At 47.7% G+C, this 21,678-nt stretch overlaps 1 protein-coding gene across 1 annotated transcript in view; it reads left to right on the forward strand.

Annotated features, from left to right (window-relative positions):
- LOC137525234 (protein mono-ADP-ribosyltransferase PARP14-like) overlaps positions 1-21,072 on the forward strand; it is a 69,032-nt gene extending 47,960 nt beyond the window's left edge. The window contains exons 11-17 of the mRNA XM_068246236.1: positions 3,846-3,908; positions 5,164-5,340; positions 6,870-7,082; positions 8,996-9,610; positions 14,841-14,980; positions 17,724-17,898; positions 19,535-21,072. Coding sequence (XP_068102337.1) covers positions 3,846-3,908; positions 5,164-5,340; positions 6,870-7,082; positions 8,996-9,610; positions 14,841-14,980; positions 17,724-17,898; positions 19,535-19,824 — 1,673 coding nt within the window. The 3' untranslated portion in view covers positions 19,825-21,072. The remainder of the gene's footprint in view (positions 1-3,845; positions 3,909-5,163; positions 5,341-6,869; positions 7,083-8,995; positions 9,611-14,840; positions 14,981-17,723; positions 17,899-19,534) is intronic.
- Positions 21,073-21,678: the final 606 nt, after the last annotated feature.

Below are 21,678 nucleotides of genomic sequence, written 5' to 3' on the forward strand. Positions count from 1 at the left end.
CGCTAAGAGCAAGGGAGATGTTTTGGGTGTTCAAACTGAGAACTTTACACCCAGAAGGACTAAATATCTGCCTGGAACATAACCTCTAAATGGGTTATCCAACCGACAGGGAGTGACATAAACATTGAGCCTATGGAATGATATAGAGTAACCTGAATTAGGCCTCACATATGAGGCTGTGGGAACAATCTCGATACAATATAGATCTTTCCCTTATCCTCCCCCCCCCCATCCTTCTTCCCACCCCTCCATTGTTTCCCTTCCCCCCCCCTTTCTTCCCCCCCCCCTTCTTTCCCATCTCTCTCCCCCCCCCCCCCCAACCTTCTTCCCACCCCTCCATTGTATCCCTTCCCCCCCCCTCTTTCCCCCCCCCCTTCCTTCCCATCTCTCCCCCCCCCCCCCCCCAACCTCCTCCCCACCTTCCCACGACTGAACTTCCATTTTTGCACCTAACTTGTACAATGCAGGTATTTTATATAGTCACCCCAAACGGTATAGCAACGGTTCTAATATATGCCAGAATAGGGTTTATAGATTGGTAAAATCTAGTACAGATTACTACCTATACCGTAGCAATTGGGAGGATTGCCATGTCTACAGAATCTTCCCCCATTCCCATCAGACGAGAATTTCCACCCCACCCCCCCCTCCCTCCCCCAGTTTATCCCCTTCCTTCCCTGTTAATGCTCAAATAGAGCCCTTCCCACTTCACTAATGTTTGTTTTATTCCCCCCTCTGTAGCAAATCTTAATATGGAGAATCGAACAAGTAGTAGATGTCACTAATATTTTATCCCCTTCTCTTTAGAAACCATCTCTATATAGAGAACTGAATGAGTTTAATTACTTATAATTACTTTACAAAGAAATGTATCTGAGGCACACATAGCGTGTGTCTGCCTCAGAATAACCTCCCACGCAGGGTCTCATAGGTAGCCCTGAATTACATGACAGTCCTGTTTCCTATAAGTGATACTGCAGTCAGGGGGCTGACTCTACTAATATGGCCGCTGGGAGTTAGCAACCACACGCAAGATGGCCGCCACTCAGGCACTCCCATTATCATAGAAGGGAGATAGCCACACACAAGATGGCCGCCGCTTATACTCTGTTCCCTCTTGGGCATAGGACGGCCACACACAAGATGGCCGCCGCTCTAACACTCCCCTCACCAGCTGACACACGCCCAGCGGAAGTGACGTCGCGCTATTCTCACACTTCCGCACACACGGGCGTGCTGTCAGCGTCACTTACAATTTTAAAAGAGGACCACAGCGGACTCCGCATATGGCGCCCACGCTACACGTCCCTGGCTAACAGGTAAGCCATGCAGCCGCTCCTGTTACCCTAATACCACGCTCCAGACTTAGACTGTCCGCATGGCCACTTAGGAAAACGGATACATGAGCACATAGTAGTATCCGCTTGGCTATTGGCTCTAACATTAGACTCTGAGCACTTTGGCCACCAGCCTCTACTAACCGGACCCTTTATGTTATATATCCCCCTATCTATATGGATCTGTTGGACCTACCCCCACACCAGGCTGAGTACAGCTCCCTCTATATACACATATAGATATTTTTTAACAACACCTGGGCAAACTAACCTGGGTCTGCTCTTTGAGACACTATTGGGGTATAGATGGATATGGAAACTGTTCTGAAAAGTTTTATATACCTAATGTGCATATACGAGGTGTACACTAATTAGGGCTTATGGATGTTATTATATATATGACATGATATGATATGTTATGATATGATTTTAGATGTAAAGAATGAGGTGTACATATGAGTATGTTTCTATTTATATATGTATATGTGTATGGATAGGTATATACACGTGTATAGCTACAGGTGCACAATGCCGATATATATGTGTACATGCATGCAAGTGTTGGATTAATATTTTAATGATTATCTTAATCAATTTCTATATGAAATGAGATGTTTTAGCCTAAGCGCCACCTTGTTCTTATTTCTTTTTGAAGCATTTTATTTGACCTGAAGAAGCGACTTGCGCTCGTGAAACGCGTTGTCCAGTCCATTTGTGCTTGAAATAAATTCATTTTTACCTGATCCGTGTGTACGAGCCTCCATAACAGGTAAGGCACACTTTGCCTATTTGAAAGTAATAGATATTAGATATTAGATATAAGGGCGCCTCCCACAGTGTTTGTTACTAATTAGTACCCCACTAAGTGGGGTTATACTTACTGTAAGTCCATTATAGTAGTATCTTTTTCCGGGAGCGGCGACTAACAAGGCCGAGTGGAGACGGTACTTCTCCACATGCTCTGATGGTGGTTGCCTAAATAGCAACCCAGAATTGTGAGTATATATTTATTCTGCGATAGACCGTTTACACAACGATAATACACGATATTGGGCTCCCGGTGTCCCTGTGTTTTTTATCTCTACTAGCCCTTCTATCTTAAAGAAGATGGTTAACAGCAAAAGTATAAAATATTTTTTACTTTATTTGCAGTTAGGGTAACTCATTTCAAAGTGTAAACTGATTTAACAGGTCAAAAAGCGAGCCAGTATAGGTAGAGGTTGGAGAGCCTGGGCTGTATTACAGTAGCTCTTGCTCCCGGTGTCCATATGTTGCATTTGTTTCCACAAGTCCTGGCTATACAAATGTTATCATTCTTATTACTACTTATATTATCCTGTCTTAGTGGCGTGTCTCCAGCCATAGCGTGTGCTTAGCTTACAGAGGGCCAGATTTATCAAAGCATTACCCACAGTTTTTTCTTCTAAAACTGTTCTAATCAGCAGGGGAACAGTTCTGCATGATAAGAACCTTCTTAAAGAGACTCTGAAGCGAGAATAAATCTCGCTTCAGAGCTCATAGTTAGCAGGGGCATGTGTGCCCCTGCTAAACCGCCGCTATCGCGCCGCTAAACGGGGGTCCCTTCACCCCCAAATCCCCCCCCCGCAAGACTTAGTCGTAGATTGGTCGCTCCTGGAGGCAGGGCTAACGGCTGCAGCCCTGCCTCCAGTCGCGTCTATCAGCCGCGCATCGCCGCCTCTCCCCCGCCCCTCTCAGTGAAGGAAGACTGAGAGGGGTGGGGGAGAGGCGGAGATACGCGCTGACAGATGCGCGTGGGGCAGGGCTGCGGCAGTTAGCCCTGCCCCAACCAGGAAGCGCTCCCCCGCTGCACCGAGGGGATTTGGGGGTGAAGGTACCCCCGTTAAGCCGCGGGATAGCGGCATTTTAGCAGGGGCACACATGCCCCTGCTATCTATGAGGTCTGAAGCGAGATTTATTCTCGCTTCAGCCTCTCTTTAAATCCTAGGTAATAGTGGCAGTTTAGTGTGGATTTCTAGATCTGCACTACAGTTAAGAAAAGTGCAAATCTATCCCTAAACTTCTGCTCAATAGCAGTTCTCCAGATAGTGCAGCAGTGCAGGCTGGACATGATTTGTGAAGGTCTCCTCCCCCCTCACTAGTAGCCTGCTGATAGCAGATGTGTTGGTTACCTCAGCAACAGTAATTTCCCTCACACACTGCACTGCCTGGGAGACCTTCCTAACTCCTCCCATTCCTAACAGTCTAAGAAGGAATCTGCACTATTTAGAGATTTCTTAAGATGCCTGAGACAGTTCTGCATGGATTTCAAAATCCTACTAATATTTTGTCTCAGACCCTCTTGATAAATGTCCCCCACTGTTCCTCTGTACTCCGTGAATATATGGTACAAGCACGTCTTGATGTAATATCTGATTACACCTATGGATTTGTCTCTATTGACCTCAGAGGAGAGACATTGCTGATTATGATAACATTGTCCTTTAAATCTTTCTGAGAATTTTAACCTAACAAATTATATTCTTGTAGGGGTTTCCAAGGCTATCCTGGAAGGAGCTGGGCCTAATATTGAAAGTGAATGTGCCAGACTCGGTAAGAATGGGTAATTGGGGGTACTGATTCTACTGGTGAGGATTCTACAGCAGTGGCTGGATAGTGTACTGGTTAAGGGCATTGCCTTTGACATGGGCGACCAGGGTTCGAATCCTGACCATACCCGTTTAGTAAGGAGTCCTTAGGCAAGACTCCCTAACACTGCAGAGTGGCCTCTTGAGCGCGTCCCAGTGGCTGCAGGTCTTGAGCGCTTTGAGATCAACAGAAGAAAAGCACTATACAAATGTTTAGATTATTATTATTACTGTAAGTCCCCAGTCATCTTTGCTATACTTCACATGCTCTGTGATGTGCATGGACATATGGAGCTTTCATATTAACACACATTTCTATCCTCTGCATTACCACATGACAGGGTGAATTTTTACAGATGACATACTCATCTCTTGTGTTCCTGGGCTGTTCATTTTCCAGAGTACAAAGGACAAGGGAGAGTCTCAAAACGCCAGAGGGGCAATGTATTTACATGTGCATTATAAGTGTGCATGAGACCACAGATCCAAAACCAGCACAGCCATCTGTACACACAGTATAGAGCACACAAAATGCAAACACACCTACTCCATGCAGCTACATACATCACACACAGCCAGCATCCCTCACTCACTGTTAGGTCTCCTTGTCCTGCTGAATTCCCTTTCTTCTCTGAACTCCATTATCTTGGTTCACAATTATAAACGCAACAAGGAGGAGCAGATCACACATGTACACTAGTGGAATCACATGTACAAAAGTGAAAGAAAGGAAGTTACAAGAGGAGAGCTTACCTTTTGACAACAGCACAGCATGTGGGGAGGGGAGGTGACTAAAGTGACTAAAGATGCCCTCACAATGGAGGGAGGGGGGGGGGGGGATCAGGAGGTCTGTGAGAGACAGCAATGCCTGTGTGCTTTCCTGGTTCTAGCTTACTATTGAATGAACGTCATTCAGAATCTATATTATGCCAGCAAGCATCCACCTCTGAACTTGCAGCTCTGGTCAAGTGTCTGATAAGTGCCTTCATGTGCTTCAGTTTGCTTCATGGCCGGGCCCCCCTGGCCGGGCCCCAGAATCCCTCGGGCCCCATACACTTCTCCCCCCTGTGATGCCCTTGGGCCCCAGAATCCCTCGGGCCCCATACACTTCTCCCCCCTGTGATGCCCTTGGGCCCCAGAATCCCTCGGGCCCCATACACTTCTCCCCCCTGTGATGCCCTATCGGCAGCCCTGACTGTAAATACCGTTTCTTTCCACAGGAACCCAACCCAACAATGGATACGCCATCACAACAGGAGGAAACCTTCCCTGCAAGCATATAATACATATAGCTGGACAAGCAAAGCCAGATTTAATTAAAAAATGTGTCATAAATGCGCTGCACGAGTGCGAGAAACTGCAGGTGACATCAGTGGCCTTCCCAGCCATGGGGACAGGTGAGGAACACCCGAATGTCCTTCTGTATCAATGTGTCTGAGATGCTGACTGTCCGTATTGCCCCAGAGCAACCAATCCTCTCTCCCTGGAATGCATGGCTCTCATTGTCTGACTGTCCGTATTCCCCCACACCAACCAGTCCTCTCTCCCTGGAATGCATGGCTCTCATTGGCTGACTGTCCGTATTCCCCCACACCAACCAGTCCTCTCTCCCTGGAATGCATGGCTCTCATTGGCTGACTGTCCATATTCCCCCACAACAACCAGTCCTCTCTCCCTGGAATGCATGGCTCTCATTGGCTGACTGTCCGTATTCCCCCACACCAACCAGTCCTCTCTCCCTGGAATGCATGGCTCTCATTGTCTGACTGTCCGTATTCCCCCACACCAACCAGTCCTCTCTCCCTGGAATGCATGGCTCTCATTGGCTGACTGTCCGTATTCCCCCACACCAACCAGTCCTCTCTCCCTGGAATGCATGGCTCTCATTGGCTGACTGTCCATATTCCCCCACAACAACCAGTCCTCTCTCCCTGGAATGCATGGCTCTCATTGGCTGACTGTCCATATTCCCCCACACCAACCAGTCCTCTCTCCCTGGAATGCATGGCTCTCATTGGCTGACTGTCCATATTCCCCCACACCAACCAGTCCTCTCTCCCTGGAATGCATGGCTCTCATTGGCTGACTGTCTGTATTGCCCCCACACCAACCAGTCCTCTCTCCCTGGAATGCATGGCTCTCATTGGCTGACTGTCCGTATTCCCCCACACCAACCAATCCTCTCTCCCTGGCATGCATGGCTCTCATTGGGTGACTGTCCGTATTGCCCCACACCAACCAATCCTCTCTCCCTGGCATGCATGGCTCTCATTGTCTGACTGTCCGTATTCCCCCACAACAACCAGTCCTCTCTCCCTGGCATGCATGGCTCTCATTGGCTAACTGTCCATATTCCCCCACACCAACCAGTCCTCTCTCCCTGGCATGCATGGCTCTCATTGGCTGACTGTCTGTATTGCCCCACACCAACCAATCCTCTCTCCCTGGAATGCATGGCTCTCATTGGCTGACTGACCGTATTGCCCCACAACAACTAATCCTCCCTCCCTGGAATGCATGGCTCTCATTGGCTGACTGTCTGTATTGCCCCACACCAACCAATCCTCTCTCCCTGGAATGCATGGCTCTCATTGGCTGACTGTCCATATTGCCCCCACAACAACCAATCCTCCCTCCCTGGAATGCATGGCTCTCATTGGCTGACTGTCTGTACTGCCCCAGGCACAGGTCGCTGCAGGAACTCTGGTCCTTTGACCTTTCAGCAGTCCTCACAATGGTCTGATGTTACTCAAGTGAGGGCAAACCTAATAGTGGACTCTATAAAAAAAAAACTCCTCTCCTGGGCTGGCTTGCTGGATGGCTTATGGTTCTCCAGCATGCAGCATGTGATGAAAGCTGCACGTTGGAAGCCTCAGAGGAGTCTACACTGTGACCTCTATGTCATCCTCTGTGATTTCTGTCCCAGGTGCCGGGAACGTGGGCTCCGCCCTGGTGGCGGATGCCATCCTAGATGCTGTGGAGGAATGTTTTAAGTCTAAATCAGCCACAACTCTACAGCTTGTGAAGGTGGTTCTATTCCAACCTCAGATGCTGAATGACTTCCATGCCAGTATGAAGAAGAAGGAGACACCTGCCAGTGCCAGCGCTGCACCCAAGTCCTGGTTTTCCAAGATAACAAGTGAGTGTCGTGTTCACCAGTGCTGATTCTTTGTGTACCTTTTCACGTGATGGCTTTTAATTGTAGAACAATGCATTTTTTCATGCCGGCGGTGCTGTTATGATGTATAAGTTGCTGCTGGTTCCATGAGTGCTTTCGTTTCCACTGCCAGTTCTCTTAGTCAATGGCTGAAGCTTATAGCAAGAACATCCTTAACATATAACAGAGCTTCTGCCAGTGTTTTCAGAACTTCTCTCTGTGAACTGACCCACCTACCTAATTATATCTTCCCCTTTTAATGCCCCACATTAACCCCCTCTATACCTACCACCACTTCACATGAAATAATAACCTAGCCCGACCCAAAGCCAAACAGTGACATATTCCCTCCTAGTGCCCTACCATCTCCTGATAACTAATAGTAAAGTTCTCCCACCCAAGGTGTAACAGTGATCTGCAACTTCCTAATGCCTAACACTAACCTACCCCCACCTGATGCATACCCCCACTACATGTTGATTAATAGCCACCTACTTTTATCCAATGGAAACCACTGATCTACCGCCATTTAGCAAAAAGTACCCCCAAAAGAAAGCCTAATTGGTAACGAAGAAAATAAAGTATAGATTATTTTGTTGTGATAAGTAGTAATAAAGTTATAGGCGAATGAATGGAAGGAGCGCTGACAGGTGAAAATTGCTGTTTTTGTAAGGGGAAAAACCCTTGGAGGTGAAGTGGTTAATATAGATTACTGTTGCCAGAAATTAACTTTCTTGATAACGCCAGGTGACAGCCTTCAGCCAATCGACATGCAGATACTCTATGCTTGCTGAGCTCTCTGCTGAATATTTTGGAAAGCCTGTACACACAGGACAAGGTTGGCCAATCACAAATGATTGTCTCAGGCAATAAATGTCTACCTTCTGTACATGGCTTAAAGGATACGTCCAAGCAACACAAAAAAAAGATGCACTTACCTGGGGCTTCCTCCAGCCCCTGGCAGCCGTCCTGTGCCCTCGCTGCAGCTCCGGTGGCTCCCGGTCTCCTCCACTGACGAAGCCAACCTCGCCAGGTTGGGTTGTGAGTCGGCTTCTTCTGCGCTCCACGGCGCAGGTCACGTGGTCTCCCTGATGTCATTAGGATGGTACTGCGCAGTACGTGACCTGCGCCATGGAGCATAGAAGATGCCGACCCGGAACCTGACCTGGCGAGGTTGGCTGCGCCAGCGGATGACGCCGGGAGCCACAGGAGCTGCGGCAAGGGCACAGGACGGCTGCCAGGGGCTGGAGGAAGCCCCAGGTAAGTGCATCTTTTTTTTGTGTTGCTTGGACGTATCCTTTAAAAAGAATCTGTATTTAAAATAAATTTAAAAAAAACAGGAAGGAGGAAGCCTCTGGATCCTAATGAGGCTTTCCCCGTCCTCCTCGGACAGCTGGATCCAGTACTGGCACCCCCAAACAAGTAATAACAATAACGGTGGCCTGTCTGCACAGGCGCACGAGCGGTTTTCCTCTCAGGCTTTGAAATAGCCGAGCGTGATCGGCTCTGCTCTATTGTGCAGGTGCAGATGGTTCATACCTGCGTGGTAGATTGGATCCGATCAGACTTGGCTATTTTTCTTCAGAGCCCAAGTGGAAAGCCGCTAGCGCACCTGCACACAGCGTCCAACAAGCAGACTTTGGGTTTTCCCACCACTGCAGTAACCCTGCTGAGGAGGAGGGGGAAAGCCTAGGGCACTTTTTTTTTTGTTTTACTTCAGGGCCACCTTAAAGACTCGGACATTGGTGTCAACATATTAATTTGGTAATTTACGTTACCTACTAAACCAACAATGATTGTTATGACCAAACATGGATAGTGGGCCCAGGGCTCATGTGTGGTACAAAAGATTGATTTATGGTATTCTTTATTGCTGTTTTCACTCTCTGGTGCAGCCTTCTTCACTGGCCCATTTAGCAGCAGTAAGGCAGAAGACAAAGAAGAGAAAGTAGTCCCCAAAGTATTTGAACTGAAAGAAAACATTGAGCCGGCAATTGTCCACCTGTGTGCAGAGAAGCGGGAGGATGTGAAGGAGGCTTCGGTGTGGCTCCGAGAACTCATAGAAAAGGAGCAGCATGAGAACACGATCGCCGATGAATGGATCCAATACTTTGATGACAACGACCACCAAAAGTTGGCTCAGCTCCAGAAGAAACATGGAGTTACAATTCATGCATCTACTTCCACCATCAGAGTAAGAGGTCTCACCAGAGATGTCCTAGAAGTCAGTAATAAAATCCAGGACATGGCAAAGAGCGTGAGAGATAAGAAGACCAGAGAGCACGAGGCTGAGCTCTGCAGTAATGTAGTGGAGTGGGGATACTACCAAGGCACCAACTTCATTCCGTTCGACAAGATGACAAATCTGGACCTGGAAAATGCCAGAACTGATAAGACAAGCAGCCTGAATATTGATATTGCCGGTGTAAAATACACCGTTATTATAGAGGGGGAAAAGGCAAGAGATTCCAAAGGAAACAAAGTCCTGCTGAAACGAATCCCGAAAAATGGTGAGTTGTTATTTTAAATTCAAGTATCGTTAGACATGAGTTAAACAAGTAAATATTATGGCTTTATTTAAATGGGGATGGACTGATCTGTTTTTACACCTGGGCAATATTCACTTTCACCACCAGACAATATGATTAGAATTCCTCTACACTGGTGTATGTACAGATAAATTACGACCCCTCAGGTGTTTGGGAATTGTTCCCAAGGATGAATCAGATTTGTGGAAGTCCACAATTTTAGTTACCGAAGTATTAGACAATCGATAAGCAAAGAGTTGGTAAATTTGATAAGCAGGCCTTGACATAAATCCACACCTTGCCCCCTGTTTGGCTATCAGAAGATAACTGTCTAATTGCCAAAGGTTGACATTATTTTATGGAATTTTCCAAAAAAAGACATAGTTAATGAATGTAAAGCTGGCCATACATCAGGCAACTTAGCCGTTGATCGACCATCCGATTCCATTATTATAATCGGAATCAGATGAAAATGCCCCAACAACAATACGACCAATATCGTTCGGATATGCTGCAAGATGTAGGGCTGACTTGCTCGAACGGATGCGCAGTGGTAACAGCGAGCGATATCGGGTGAGCAACTAACGCAACAAAACCCCTGATGCTGACTACCCTAATGTTTAATGTGCCGGGTGCACTCTATATATATTTACCTGTCCGCAGCTTCCGCTCGCTCCAGGCTCCCTCCGCTATCCATACACGCGCGTCACGTGGTTGCCTAGTAACGTGGGTGCATGTGTGACATCTGTCATCGCACACGCGCCCCTTACTAGGCAATCACGTGGAGCGCGCGTGTATGGACAGGGAAGGGAGCTCGAAGCAAGCGGCAGCCACGGACAGATAATGTATAGAGTGCACTGGGCACCAGGGAGGGGCACTAAACATTAAGGGGGACTGCGTGGGGTCGGCAAAGTGGCAGATGTGGTGACACAAGGCCGGTTCCTGATCGATTTCAGCATGAAATCGATCAGTAATCGGCCTTCGGTTTATGGGCAGCCGACAGATCTCTCTCTAATCAGGTTTGATCAGAGAGAGATTTGTCTCTAGGTCGAGTCCGCCATCATCACTAAATGTATGGCCACCTTAAATATCTGTATCTGAATTAGAGATTAGCTTCTGCTGCATGCATTGCTTGTGGCTACAATATAGTATAACCCTAACCCTGTACAATTCCCATATCATACTATACTGTCAGCAAACGTTGTCATTTACTGCCTCACGCTGGTTTCTAGGGACCAGCAGGTGAAATTTGCGAATTCTTTATGAAATCTCTCCATAAACAGAAGCAGCATCCGATCACACATGGTCGACCACCAAGCCCCTAAAACATTACGTTCTCATCACCATAATTTGCTACGTATCTCCAGAGCACTAGTGGAAAATGAATTCAAAAATTATTTGTAGTTTTTCATTAGACCGAATTTAAAGTATTGGTGGGAAAAAAGTGATCTTCGTACCTCATGCAGCCTCAGTTTGCTCCAATTTTGCTCTTCTTAGCTTTGCCAACCTTTAAACTATACAGGATTGTGTTCTTGAGTCAGTTAGTGAAACGTGAAAAGTTAGTGTTTGCACATGAGGTTCACCTGCCCCACCCTGCTGCCAGCTCAGGGGGTTTGTCAGCGTAGTGCGGTGGGTGAGTGGCGTGTACAGCCTCCTGTAGGCTCCCTGTGCCCATGCTGTCTCTGAATGATCCTCCAAACGAGATAAACAGAGGAACACCAAGAGCCCCAATAGTGTAGTATGTATTGACAAAGGGGGTAATGACAAAGAGTAATAGTTGTTATACTCACAAACATGGGTCACCAATAGGCAACCACTGTAAAGGCAGGTGGGGAGATTATCCTGACCCCACTCAGGAATAAGAAGTCGCTCTCTGTAGATAGTAGAAAAGGGTCGCAACCCTCCACCCAGGGAGGATACAATATTATATAGGAGAGAACAGAGGCGCCAAAAGGATAAAAGGGGTTTTAAAGGAGCTTAAAAGCCTCTGCAGAGGCGCTGAGTGTCGTTTGTTTTGCTAGATGCTGTAACTCCTTTTTCTATTGCCTGAGGAAGCGGGCGCTGACCCGTGAAACGCGTTGCTTTGTTTTATCTGGAGTTCGTTAATAGATAGACTGAATGTACAGTCGTGTTGTGTCTGCTTGGAGGGGGTAAGTCCATCACTGCCTCCTCTAATTACCAAGTTTTGGCTTTTAAGCTCCTTTAAAACCCCTTTTATCCTTTTGGCGCCTCTGTTCTCTCTGAATGATCCTCCGGTCCCCCGCCATGGCTTATGTTCGTTTGGCTCTTCACCATCCAACATAGCAACAGAATGCGTCATCAGCTGCACAGCTCCACGTCTGTACAGCCTCGCTCCTGCAATGTCACCCAAGGATCCCATCTGGTGACATCAATCAATTGTGTGTTAAAGAGAACCAGAGACGAAATACATAATAAATTTATGTATACCTGGGGCTTCCTCCAGCCCCATCAGCATGGATCGCTCCCACGCCGCTGTCCTCCGCCGCCTCTATCGCTGGTACCGGGTCCCGTCACTGCGGCCAGTCGACGCAAGCACAGTGAGCTCCCTTCGTACTGCGCAGGCACATGTGTAAAGCAGGCGCCGTGAGACGGAGGGAGTCCCTACCCCTACAGCTGGCCGCGTCCGGTGGAAGTGACGAGACCCGGTACCGGCAATAAAGGTGGTGGAGGACAGCGGCGTGGGAGCGATCCATGCTGATGGGGCTGGAGGAAGCCCCAGGTATGTATAAATCTATTATGTGTTTTCGTCTCTGGTCCTCTTTAAGTATTCATTGTTAGTTAGGAATAATAAAAATGTTTTAAAGAGGAACTGTAACCAAGGATTGAACTTCACCCCAATCAGTAGCTGATACCCCCTTTCCCATGAGAAATCTTTACCTTTTCTCTAATAGATCATCAGGGGGCGCTGTATGGCTGATATTGTGGTGAAACCCCTCCCACAGTGTGATGTCAGCACCTAGGTCCTGACATCACACTGTGGGAGCCGTGTTCCATTGTGTGAAATAGCTTTTACAACTGCCAAAAAAGCAAGCTGCATCTCCTTCCACAGACATCACCTTCCAGCAGTAAAGATGTCACCATGTGATAAATGTCAGAATGTAAATCAGGGAGAGGAAAGATTTTACAATGGGCAAACACTGACTAAATCATTTATACATAATTATTGTAAAGATTAAGCACTTTTTTCATTACTTTATTTTCACTGCAGTTCTTCTTTAACCACTTAAGCCTAACTGGAGGAAAATTTTCGTCCAGTTAGGCTGCGCGCACTCCCGCGGGTCGCGCGCGCTCCCGTGGGCCCCCCCGTGCGTGCCCCCGCTGCTGGCAGCTAGCCCACCGACCAGTGAAAGGGATTATAAATCCCTTTCGCTGATCGGACCCCCCCGGAGAAAAGCCGACAGCGTCTCTTCAGACGCTGCGGCTTTTCTGAGCTCTGGTCTCCTTTCTTCTGCCTGGGAGCGAGATCGATCGCTCCCAGGACTTTTTGATTGTGGCCAAATAGCAAATTACACCAAAAACACAGTATTAAATAAACACATTTAAAGAGACTCTGAAGCGAGAATAAATCTCGCTTCAGAGCTCATAGTTAGCAAGGGGCACGTGTGCCCCTGCTAAACCGCCGCAATAGCGCCGCTAAACGGGGGTCCCTTGACCCCCAAACCCCCCACTGTGACACTTGGTCGCAGACTTGGTCGTTCCTGGAGGCAGGGCTAACGACTGCAGCCCTGCCTCCAGCCGCGTCTGTCAGCGGCGCATCGCCACCTCTCGCCCGCTTATCTCTGTGAAGGAAGACTGAGAGGGGCGGGGGAGAGGCGGAGATATGCACTGACAGACGCGCGTGGGGCAGGGCTGCGGCGGTTAGCCCTGCCCCAACCAGGAAGCGCTCCCCCGCATTACGGAGGGGATTTGGGGGATCAGGGACCCCCGTTAAGCCGCGGGATATCGGCGGTTTAGCAGGGGCACACATGAGACTCTCTTTAAATACATTAAAAAAAATTCTGTTTACCTCCCACACCAAAAAATACCCACATACAAGTTTAAATTAAAAAAAAAACACATAAATAGTTACCTAAAGGTCTGAACTTTTTAAATATGCATGTCAAAGGAGTATATCAATATGATTTAATAAATTATGGGCTTCTAAATAGTGATGGACGCAAATTGAAAAAATGCACCTTTATTTCCAAATAAAATATTGTCGCCATACATTGTGATAGGGACATAATTTTAACGGTGTAATACCCGGGGCATATGGGCAAATACAATATGTGAGTTTTAATTATGGAGGCATGTATTATTTTAAAACTATAATGGATGAAAACTGAGAAATAATGAATTTTTACCGTTTTTTTCTTATTCTTCCTGTTAAAATGCATTTACAGTAAAGTGGCTCTTAGCAAAATGTACCACCCATAGAAAGCCTAATTGGTGGCGGAAAAAACAAGATATAGATCAATTCATTGTGATGAGTAGTGATAAAGTTATTGGCAAATGAATGGGAGGTGAAAGTTGCTCGGATGTAAAAAAAATGTCAACCCTGTGGGCTTAAAGGGATACTGTAGGGGGTCGGGGGAAAATGAGTTGAACTTACCCGGGGCTTCTAATGGTCCCCCGCAGACATCCTGTGTTGGCGCAGCCACTCACCGATGCTCCGGCCCCGCCTCCAGTTCACTTCTGGAATTTCTGACCTTAAAGTCAGAAAACCACTGCGCCTGCGTTGCCGTGTCCTTGATCCCGCTGATGTCACCAAGAGCGCACAGCGCAGGCCCAGTATGGTCTGTGTCTGCGCAATACACTCCTGGTGACATCAGCGGGAGTGAGGACATGGCAACGCAGGCGCAGTGGTTTTCTGACTTTAAAGTCAGAAATTCCAGAAGTGAACTGGAGGCGGGGCCGGAGCATCGGTGAGTGGCTGCGCGGGCACAGGATGTCTGCGAGGGACCATTAGAAGCCCCGGGTAAGTTCAGCTCATTTTCCCCCGACCCCCCTACAGTATCCCTTTAAGTGGTTAAACTCATGAACATTTTGAGGCTGGATTCACACTTGCATTGACTTGTGTTGAGTTGAATTGCAGCATTCTTTTTCAATAGAATGCAATGCAACTCAATGCAACTAAATGTGACTACAGCCTAAATATGCAGTAGATTCATCAACAAATTGGCTATCCTGATTACTGACTCCATTTTTACAGAGCACCTTCTAGTGCTGCCACCATACTGGGACACGCAGGACATCACCAAGGTGAAGGCCGTATCGGTGGCACCCGGCAGTGCGGAGTACACAGAGGTGGAGACCCTCTTTAGAAAGACCTGCCACATGAGAATCATCAAGGTAATGCTTAAATCTGAACCCCAAACTAAAGCTAAAGAAAACTTACCAAGCATACCAATAATATCTTCAGGAACGACGGAATGAGTTTTAGCCTTATCTAGTATAAAGAAGAAAGCGCAGTGTGTGGTTCTTTCCCTAACAGACAATGGGCTTGATTCAATAAGACAAATGGCATGCCTTATCAGAGATAATACACATTATTAGAGTTAACACGCCTTATCAGAGTCAACACACCTTTTCAGAGTAGCACTACGAACCTATGCCTGCTAATTGGCAATGACGAGAGCTCCAGTCCTGCCCTGAGCTCCTGCGGGTCCAATCACTTTAAAGGACATTATCCCCGCACTTTGATAGGCCCAGTAGGCTGCCTGTCACTTGACAGGCAGCCTATTGGCCAATCAAAGTGCAAAAAACGACCATGAATGCTCAATAATGTTGAGGTCTGGGGATTGTGGTGGCCAGATGAGATGCTCAACTTCATTAGACTGTTCCTCGTGCCATTCTTTAACAATTCTAGCTGTATGGATTGGGCATTATCATCTTGAAAGATGACATTCCCCTCCGGAAACAGTTCTTGAACCATAGAATGAACTTGGTCACCCAAAATTCCTAAATAGTCTCGGCTGTTAATTCTTCCATGAAGGGAAATCATTGGCACGGCGGATTTCCAAGAAATAGCACCCCAGAGCATCACAGAACCCCCGCCATGTTTTACGGTTGGGAGAAGGCAATCTGTAACGATTGCGGAATTATTTCCAAGGTCAGCGCACAAGATGTGTGTTGACACTGCGGAAATCCTCCACAAGCGTACGAAACAACAGAACCCAGCTTTGGTGTAATGCACTTGTAGAGGGAAATTCCCACCGGCAGATTTGAGCTGTGGAGTGCAGAGGAACAACCCCTCTGCACTGCCACAGATGTCAATAGGAATTGTACGAATTGCAACAATGCAGGGCAAGATAGCCCTGAGAAAAAGAGAGAGTGAGCACAGCGACAGAATGTATGTGTGTCCACCAATCTAGTCGCCACCCAGCGACGGTGAACACACAATAAGAGAGAGCAAAGGAACAGACAGGACTAACTACACGCGGTCTCCACACAAGAAGCGCAATAGCGACAAAGCGTACCAACCCTGACTAACCACAGAACAACGTAAACAAAAGAGAACGCGAACGCTTGCTAAACGGTTCCCTCACCGAGACTACAGCAAGCGTTCGATCCAGACAAGACAGACAGAAGGAGTAACCAGTAGCAACCGCAGCTATGGCCTACACTCCCAGAAGGAGTACAGAAGGAACCACCGCTACTACCGCTAGGGCGAATACGATCCAGACAGAGAGACAGATGGAGCAACCAGTAGCAACCGCTGCTCTGGCTTGCACCCCTAAGACAGAGTATAGAAGGAACCACTGCCACTACCGCTAGGGCGAATGCAATCCCAACAGACAGAGCGATTTCCTGTCGACCGCCGCTGGCGACAAGACAATCGCAATAGACAAGACAGAACTAGGCAATACAGATAATCAACAACCTAACTATGCTAGAAGGAATGCTAGTGCTCTCCCAAGGATTACTCTAAGATAATCTTAACAAACAATATGCAGAGAGCTGAGACTCAAGGTAAGTCTAGCAGGAACAAACCATCATGACCAGCAAGGGATTCTGGGAGGAAATGGTATTTATACTGCAAGCCATCAAAGGAAGCAGCTAAGCAATTTGCATGCCAAGTGGATGCAAATTCTTCACCAGAGCAGCAGCTCAGCAAGTTGCAGAGTGAAGACAGGTCTCCTTTCCAGGGACCTGCAGCACTCAGACTTACAAAATGGTCAAAAAGCTGTCTGCCTGTGCAGACAGCAGAGCAGATCATTACACAGTCTGGATGAAATGCTTCTTTCGGCTGTCTCCAAATGTACATTCGGTCGGAAATAAGGTAAACGATGATTTGTCAGAGAAAATCACATTTTTCCACTGCTCGAGGGAGCAATTTTGGTGGTTTCTACACCACTCTAAACGCTTTGAAACATTTGTCTTTGAGAGCAGAGGTTTTATAATTGCAGTTCTTCCGTGGAATCCAGATTTGTGCAGCTCCCGACGAACAGTTTTTGTGGAAACTGGGTTCTGTAGGTGTTCATTCAGCTCTGCAGTGATTTTAGGAGCTGTGGTCTTGCAAGCTTTTCTAACAATTCGATTTAGAGTCCGATGGTCTCTCTCAGACATCTTCAACTTTCGGCCACAACTGTGCTTTGCTGAGGATGTTTTTCCTTCTCTTTTCTTTCAAAGGCAGTCATTACTTTTGAGACAGTACCTCTTGAAATGCAAAGCATTCGGGCAGTTTCTGTTACACTAGCGCCTGCCATACGAGCACCAACAATTTGGCCTCTTTGAAAGTCTGAGAGATCTGCCATTTTTATAAATTATAACCAACTTTTGTGTAAACATCTGTAAAAAAACAATTAGAGAGGGCTATAGGGCTGTATTTGCTATGCCTATTTAACATTAAATCTCAAGCAACCAGAAAACACACTTATCAGTCAATCCCTGTTGGTGCCGGATAACCAGGACTCTACTGTATATGCATTTATATGAGACCAGCCCGGCTCAGACCATCCTGAGGTATAAAAGGGAGTGGGGGAAAATATTCCATAGACCATAAGATACCAGAAATATAACTGGCCAATCGCTATTTCTGATGTCCTGAGATCTTCCTCGACTTATGTCATGTTTATTATATCCTTTATTGCAGATTGAGAGGATCCAGAACAAGCACTTATATGAAAGTTACCAGATAAAAAAGAACAGCATAGATACGAAGAACAATACAAAGAACAACGAGAGACGGCTCTTCCATGGCACAAACCAAACCATCACAGACGGCGTGAACAACAACGGGTTTAACCGGAGCTATGCCGGCAACAATGGTAAGACCAGACTCCTGTTATTGTGAACTGTGAGTTCTGCACAAGCACAGATTATAGCATGGCCCGACCAGGGGGGACGTCTACACCCCAATGACAGGAGACCAGGGGGACATCTACACCCCAGTGACAGGAGACAACAATGGCTGGAGACCAGGGGGACATCTACACCCCAATGACATCAGACCAGGGGACATCTACACCCCAATGACAGGAGACCAGGGGGACATCTACACCCCAATGACAGGAGACCAGGGGATATCTACACCCCAATGGCAGGAGACCAGGGGGACATCTACACCCCAATGACAGGAGACCAGGGGATATCTACACCCCAATGATAGGAGACCAGGGGGACATCTACACCCCAATGACAGGAGACCAGGGGACATCTATACCCCAATGACAGGAGACCAGGGGACATCTACACCCCAATGACAGGAGACCAGGGGGACATCTACACCCCAATGACAGGAGACCAGGGGACATCTACACCCCAATGACAGGAGACCAGGAGACATCTACACCCCAATGACAGGAGACCAGGGGGACATCTACACCCCAATGACAGGAGACCAGGGGACATCTATACCCCAATGACAGGAGACCAGGGGGACATCTACACCCCAATGACAGGAGACCAGGGGACGTCTACACCCCAAAGACAGGAGACCAGGGTGACATCTACACCCCAATGACAGGAGACCAGGGGGACATCTACACCCCAATGACAGGAGACCAGGGGACATCTACACCCCAATGACAGGAGACCAGGGGGACATCTACACCCCAATGACAGGAGACCAGGGGACATCTACACCCCAATGACAGGAGACCAGGGGGACATCTACACCCCAATGACAGGAGACCAGGGGACATCTACACCCCAATGACAGGAGACCAGGGGGACATCTACACCCCAATGACAGGAGACCAGGGGGACATCTACACCCCAATGACAGGAGACCAGGGGGACACCTACACCCCAATGACAGGAGACAAGGGGGACATCTACACCCCAATGACAGGAGACCAGGGGACCACATCTACACCCCAATGACAGGAGACAAGGGGGACATCTACACCCCAATGACAGGAGACAAGGGAGACATCTACACCCCAATAACAGGAGACACGGGAGACATCTACACCCCAATAACAGGAGAAAAGGGGGACATCTACTCCCCAATGACAGGAGACAAGGGGGACATCTATACCCCAATGACAGGAGACCAGGGGACATCCACATCCCAATGACAGGAAACCAGGGGGACATCTACTTACCAATGACAGGAGACCAGGGGACATCTACACCCCAATGACAGGAAACCAGGGGGACATCTACGCCCCAATGACAGGAGACCAGGGGGACATCTACACCCAAAAAAAGGAGACCAGGGGGACATTTACACCCCAATGACAGGAGACAAGGGGGACATCTACACCCCAATGACAGGTTACCAGGGAGACGTCTACACCCCAATGACAGGAGACCAGGGGGACATCTACACCCCAATGACAGGAGACTTGGGGGACATATACCGGAGGTTCGGCTGTTACTGTTGTCATCGGAGTTCCAGTGTTACTGGGTAGATTTTTGCTATGAAGGTAACAGCAATTTTTCTTCTCATTGGTGCAGCTACAGCGTTAGGAAAAGGGACGTATTTTGCCGTGGACGCCAATTACTCAGCCGATGACACGTACTCCAAACCGGACGCAAATGGATATAAGTACATGTACCTGGCCCGGGTGTTGACAGGGGAGTGCTGTAAAGGAAATAACAGCATGATTGTGCCTCCAAGTAGGAATCCGGCAAACCCCACCGACCTATACGACAGCGCCGCAGACAACGTTAATAATCCCACCGTGTTTGTGATATTTAGTGATACTCAGGCCTATCCCGAGTACCTCATCACCTTCACCAAGTGACCTAATTCTCCGGGGCGCACCTGGGCGCATGACGCTGCTATGACATCACACACGCTGTGCCTATGATGTGGGGGGGGGGGGACAGAGGAGAAGCAGATACTGACCTGGTAGCAGCTTCCGTCTCAGGGCAATCACACCGCTCATCAGTTCCATGGTTGGTAAGCCTGGCCGGTTGTGGCTAGACGGTGACTTCCTTTTCTTACACTCCACCAAAGACCGAATAAAACAGCTTGAACGCCAAAGGCGGTGCATCACTTTGACAGAGGAACATCTCCAGTTCTAATGAGTGAAGGAGAAGCAAAACGCCTTCTAGAACAGGAAGACTTGTCCGATTGGAGCTTCCTTATGTTCTCTGGCTATTATCCGGCCTGTAGGAAGTTCTACAGAAATATTTCAGACACTCCAAGTTTTAACAGTCCTACAACATTTTATTAGATACATATAGTAGATTTGTGCCATAATACGATTGTAACCAATGAGATTACTGTTGTTTTTATTCCCCACAATATACAGTCCAGTAATTTGTCTCATCGGAGTGAAAGGGAACATTGTGATTGTATTGCTGTGTGTGTATCAGTGTGGTTAGATCTATTTGTTTCCAGTCAGCATCAATACTGAAATTACGGTAACATTTGCCATGTGTAGGTGCCATAGGGGATTGTACAATACCTGTACACACACATATTGAGGTCCTGTTTTCACAAGTCCAGTGTCTACCACAACTATTGGGGATTGGACAATCATTGTTACATAGTTATTTGGGTTGAAAAAAAACATACATCCCTTTAAGAGAGTCTGAACCCATTTTAAAAACTAGGTTTTACCTTTTATTTAGCTTAAGGATAATGGTCACTGCTAAAACGCTGCATTCCTGCGGCAGAACGAGGGTTTTATAACCCCCAAATCCCCAGGACGAAAACCGGGGAGCGCTTCCTGATAGAGGCAGAGCTTAGGGCTGTAGCTCTGCCTCTACTCGCATCAGTCCCCGCTGATCGCCGCCTCTCTCTGCCCCTCTCAGTCTTCTTTCACTTGGAGGGGTGGGGAGAGGCGGAGATCTGCTGGCAGATTGACACGAATGGAGGCAGTGCTGCAGCGCTAGGCTCTGCCTCCCCGGGCAGCAAAATCCACGATTTTGAAAGTCGTGGATTTCTGCCCTAGGATTTGGGGGTTATAAAACCTTCGTTCTGCAGCGTTTTAGCAGTGACAATCATCCTTAAAGAGAACCAGAGACAAAGCACCCACATGTATTTTACCATATATATCAATGGGAACATGACAGTAAACACCTACCCTGGTCTCTGTTTCATTCTTCTCTGCTAAATCTGCCTGTTATCAGCTTTGATAAGAATCCCCGACTGAGCATTCAGTCTAGTTTTCACCTGAATGATTATAGCTGAGTCAGTCTTCTGTGATGTCTTTTCAAGCCCAAGTCTGCCCCTTGTGTCTCTGCTTTGCTGCTATTTATCCTCGAAGCAGCAAAGCAGAGCCACAAGGGGGCAGGCTTGGGCTTGAAAAGACATCACAGAAGACTGACTCAGCTATAATAAATCCGGGAAAAGCCAGACTGAATGCCCAGGTGGGGATTCTTATCGGGGCTGATAACAGGCAGATTTAGCAGAGAAGAATGAAGCAGAGAGCAGGGTAGGTGTTTACTGTCATGTTCTCATTGATATATATGGTAAAATACATGAGGGTGCTTTGTCTCTGGTTCCCTTTAACCAGCTGAGCGGTCTGGACGAGCTCAGCTCGTCCAACACCGCCAGCGGCTGCCGCTCAGGCCCTGCTGGGCCGATTTTAACGAAATAAAAAGCAGCACACGCAGCCGGCACTTTGCCAGCCGCGTGTGCTGCCTGA

This window comes from Hyperolius riggenbachi, chromosome 7, assembly GCF_040937935.1.
Source record: "Hyperolius riggenbachi isolate aHypRig1 chromosome 7, aHypRig1.pri, whole genome shotgun sequence".
Lineage (NCBI taxonomy): Eukaryota > Metazoa > Chordata > Amphibia > Anura > Hyperoliidae > Hyperolius > Hyperolius riggenbachi.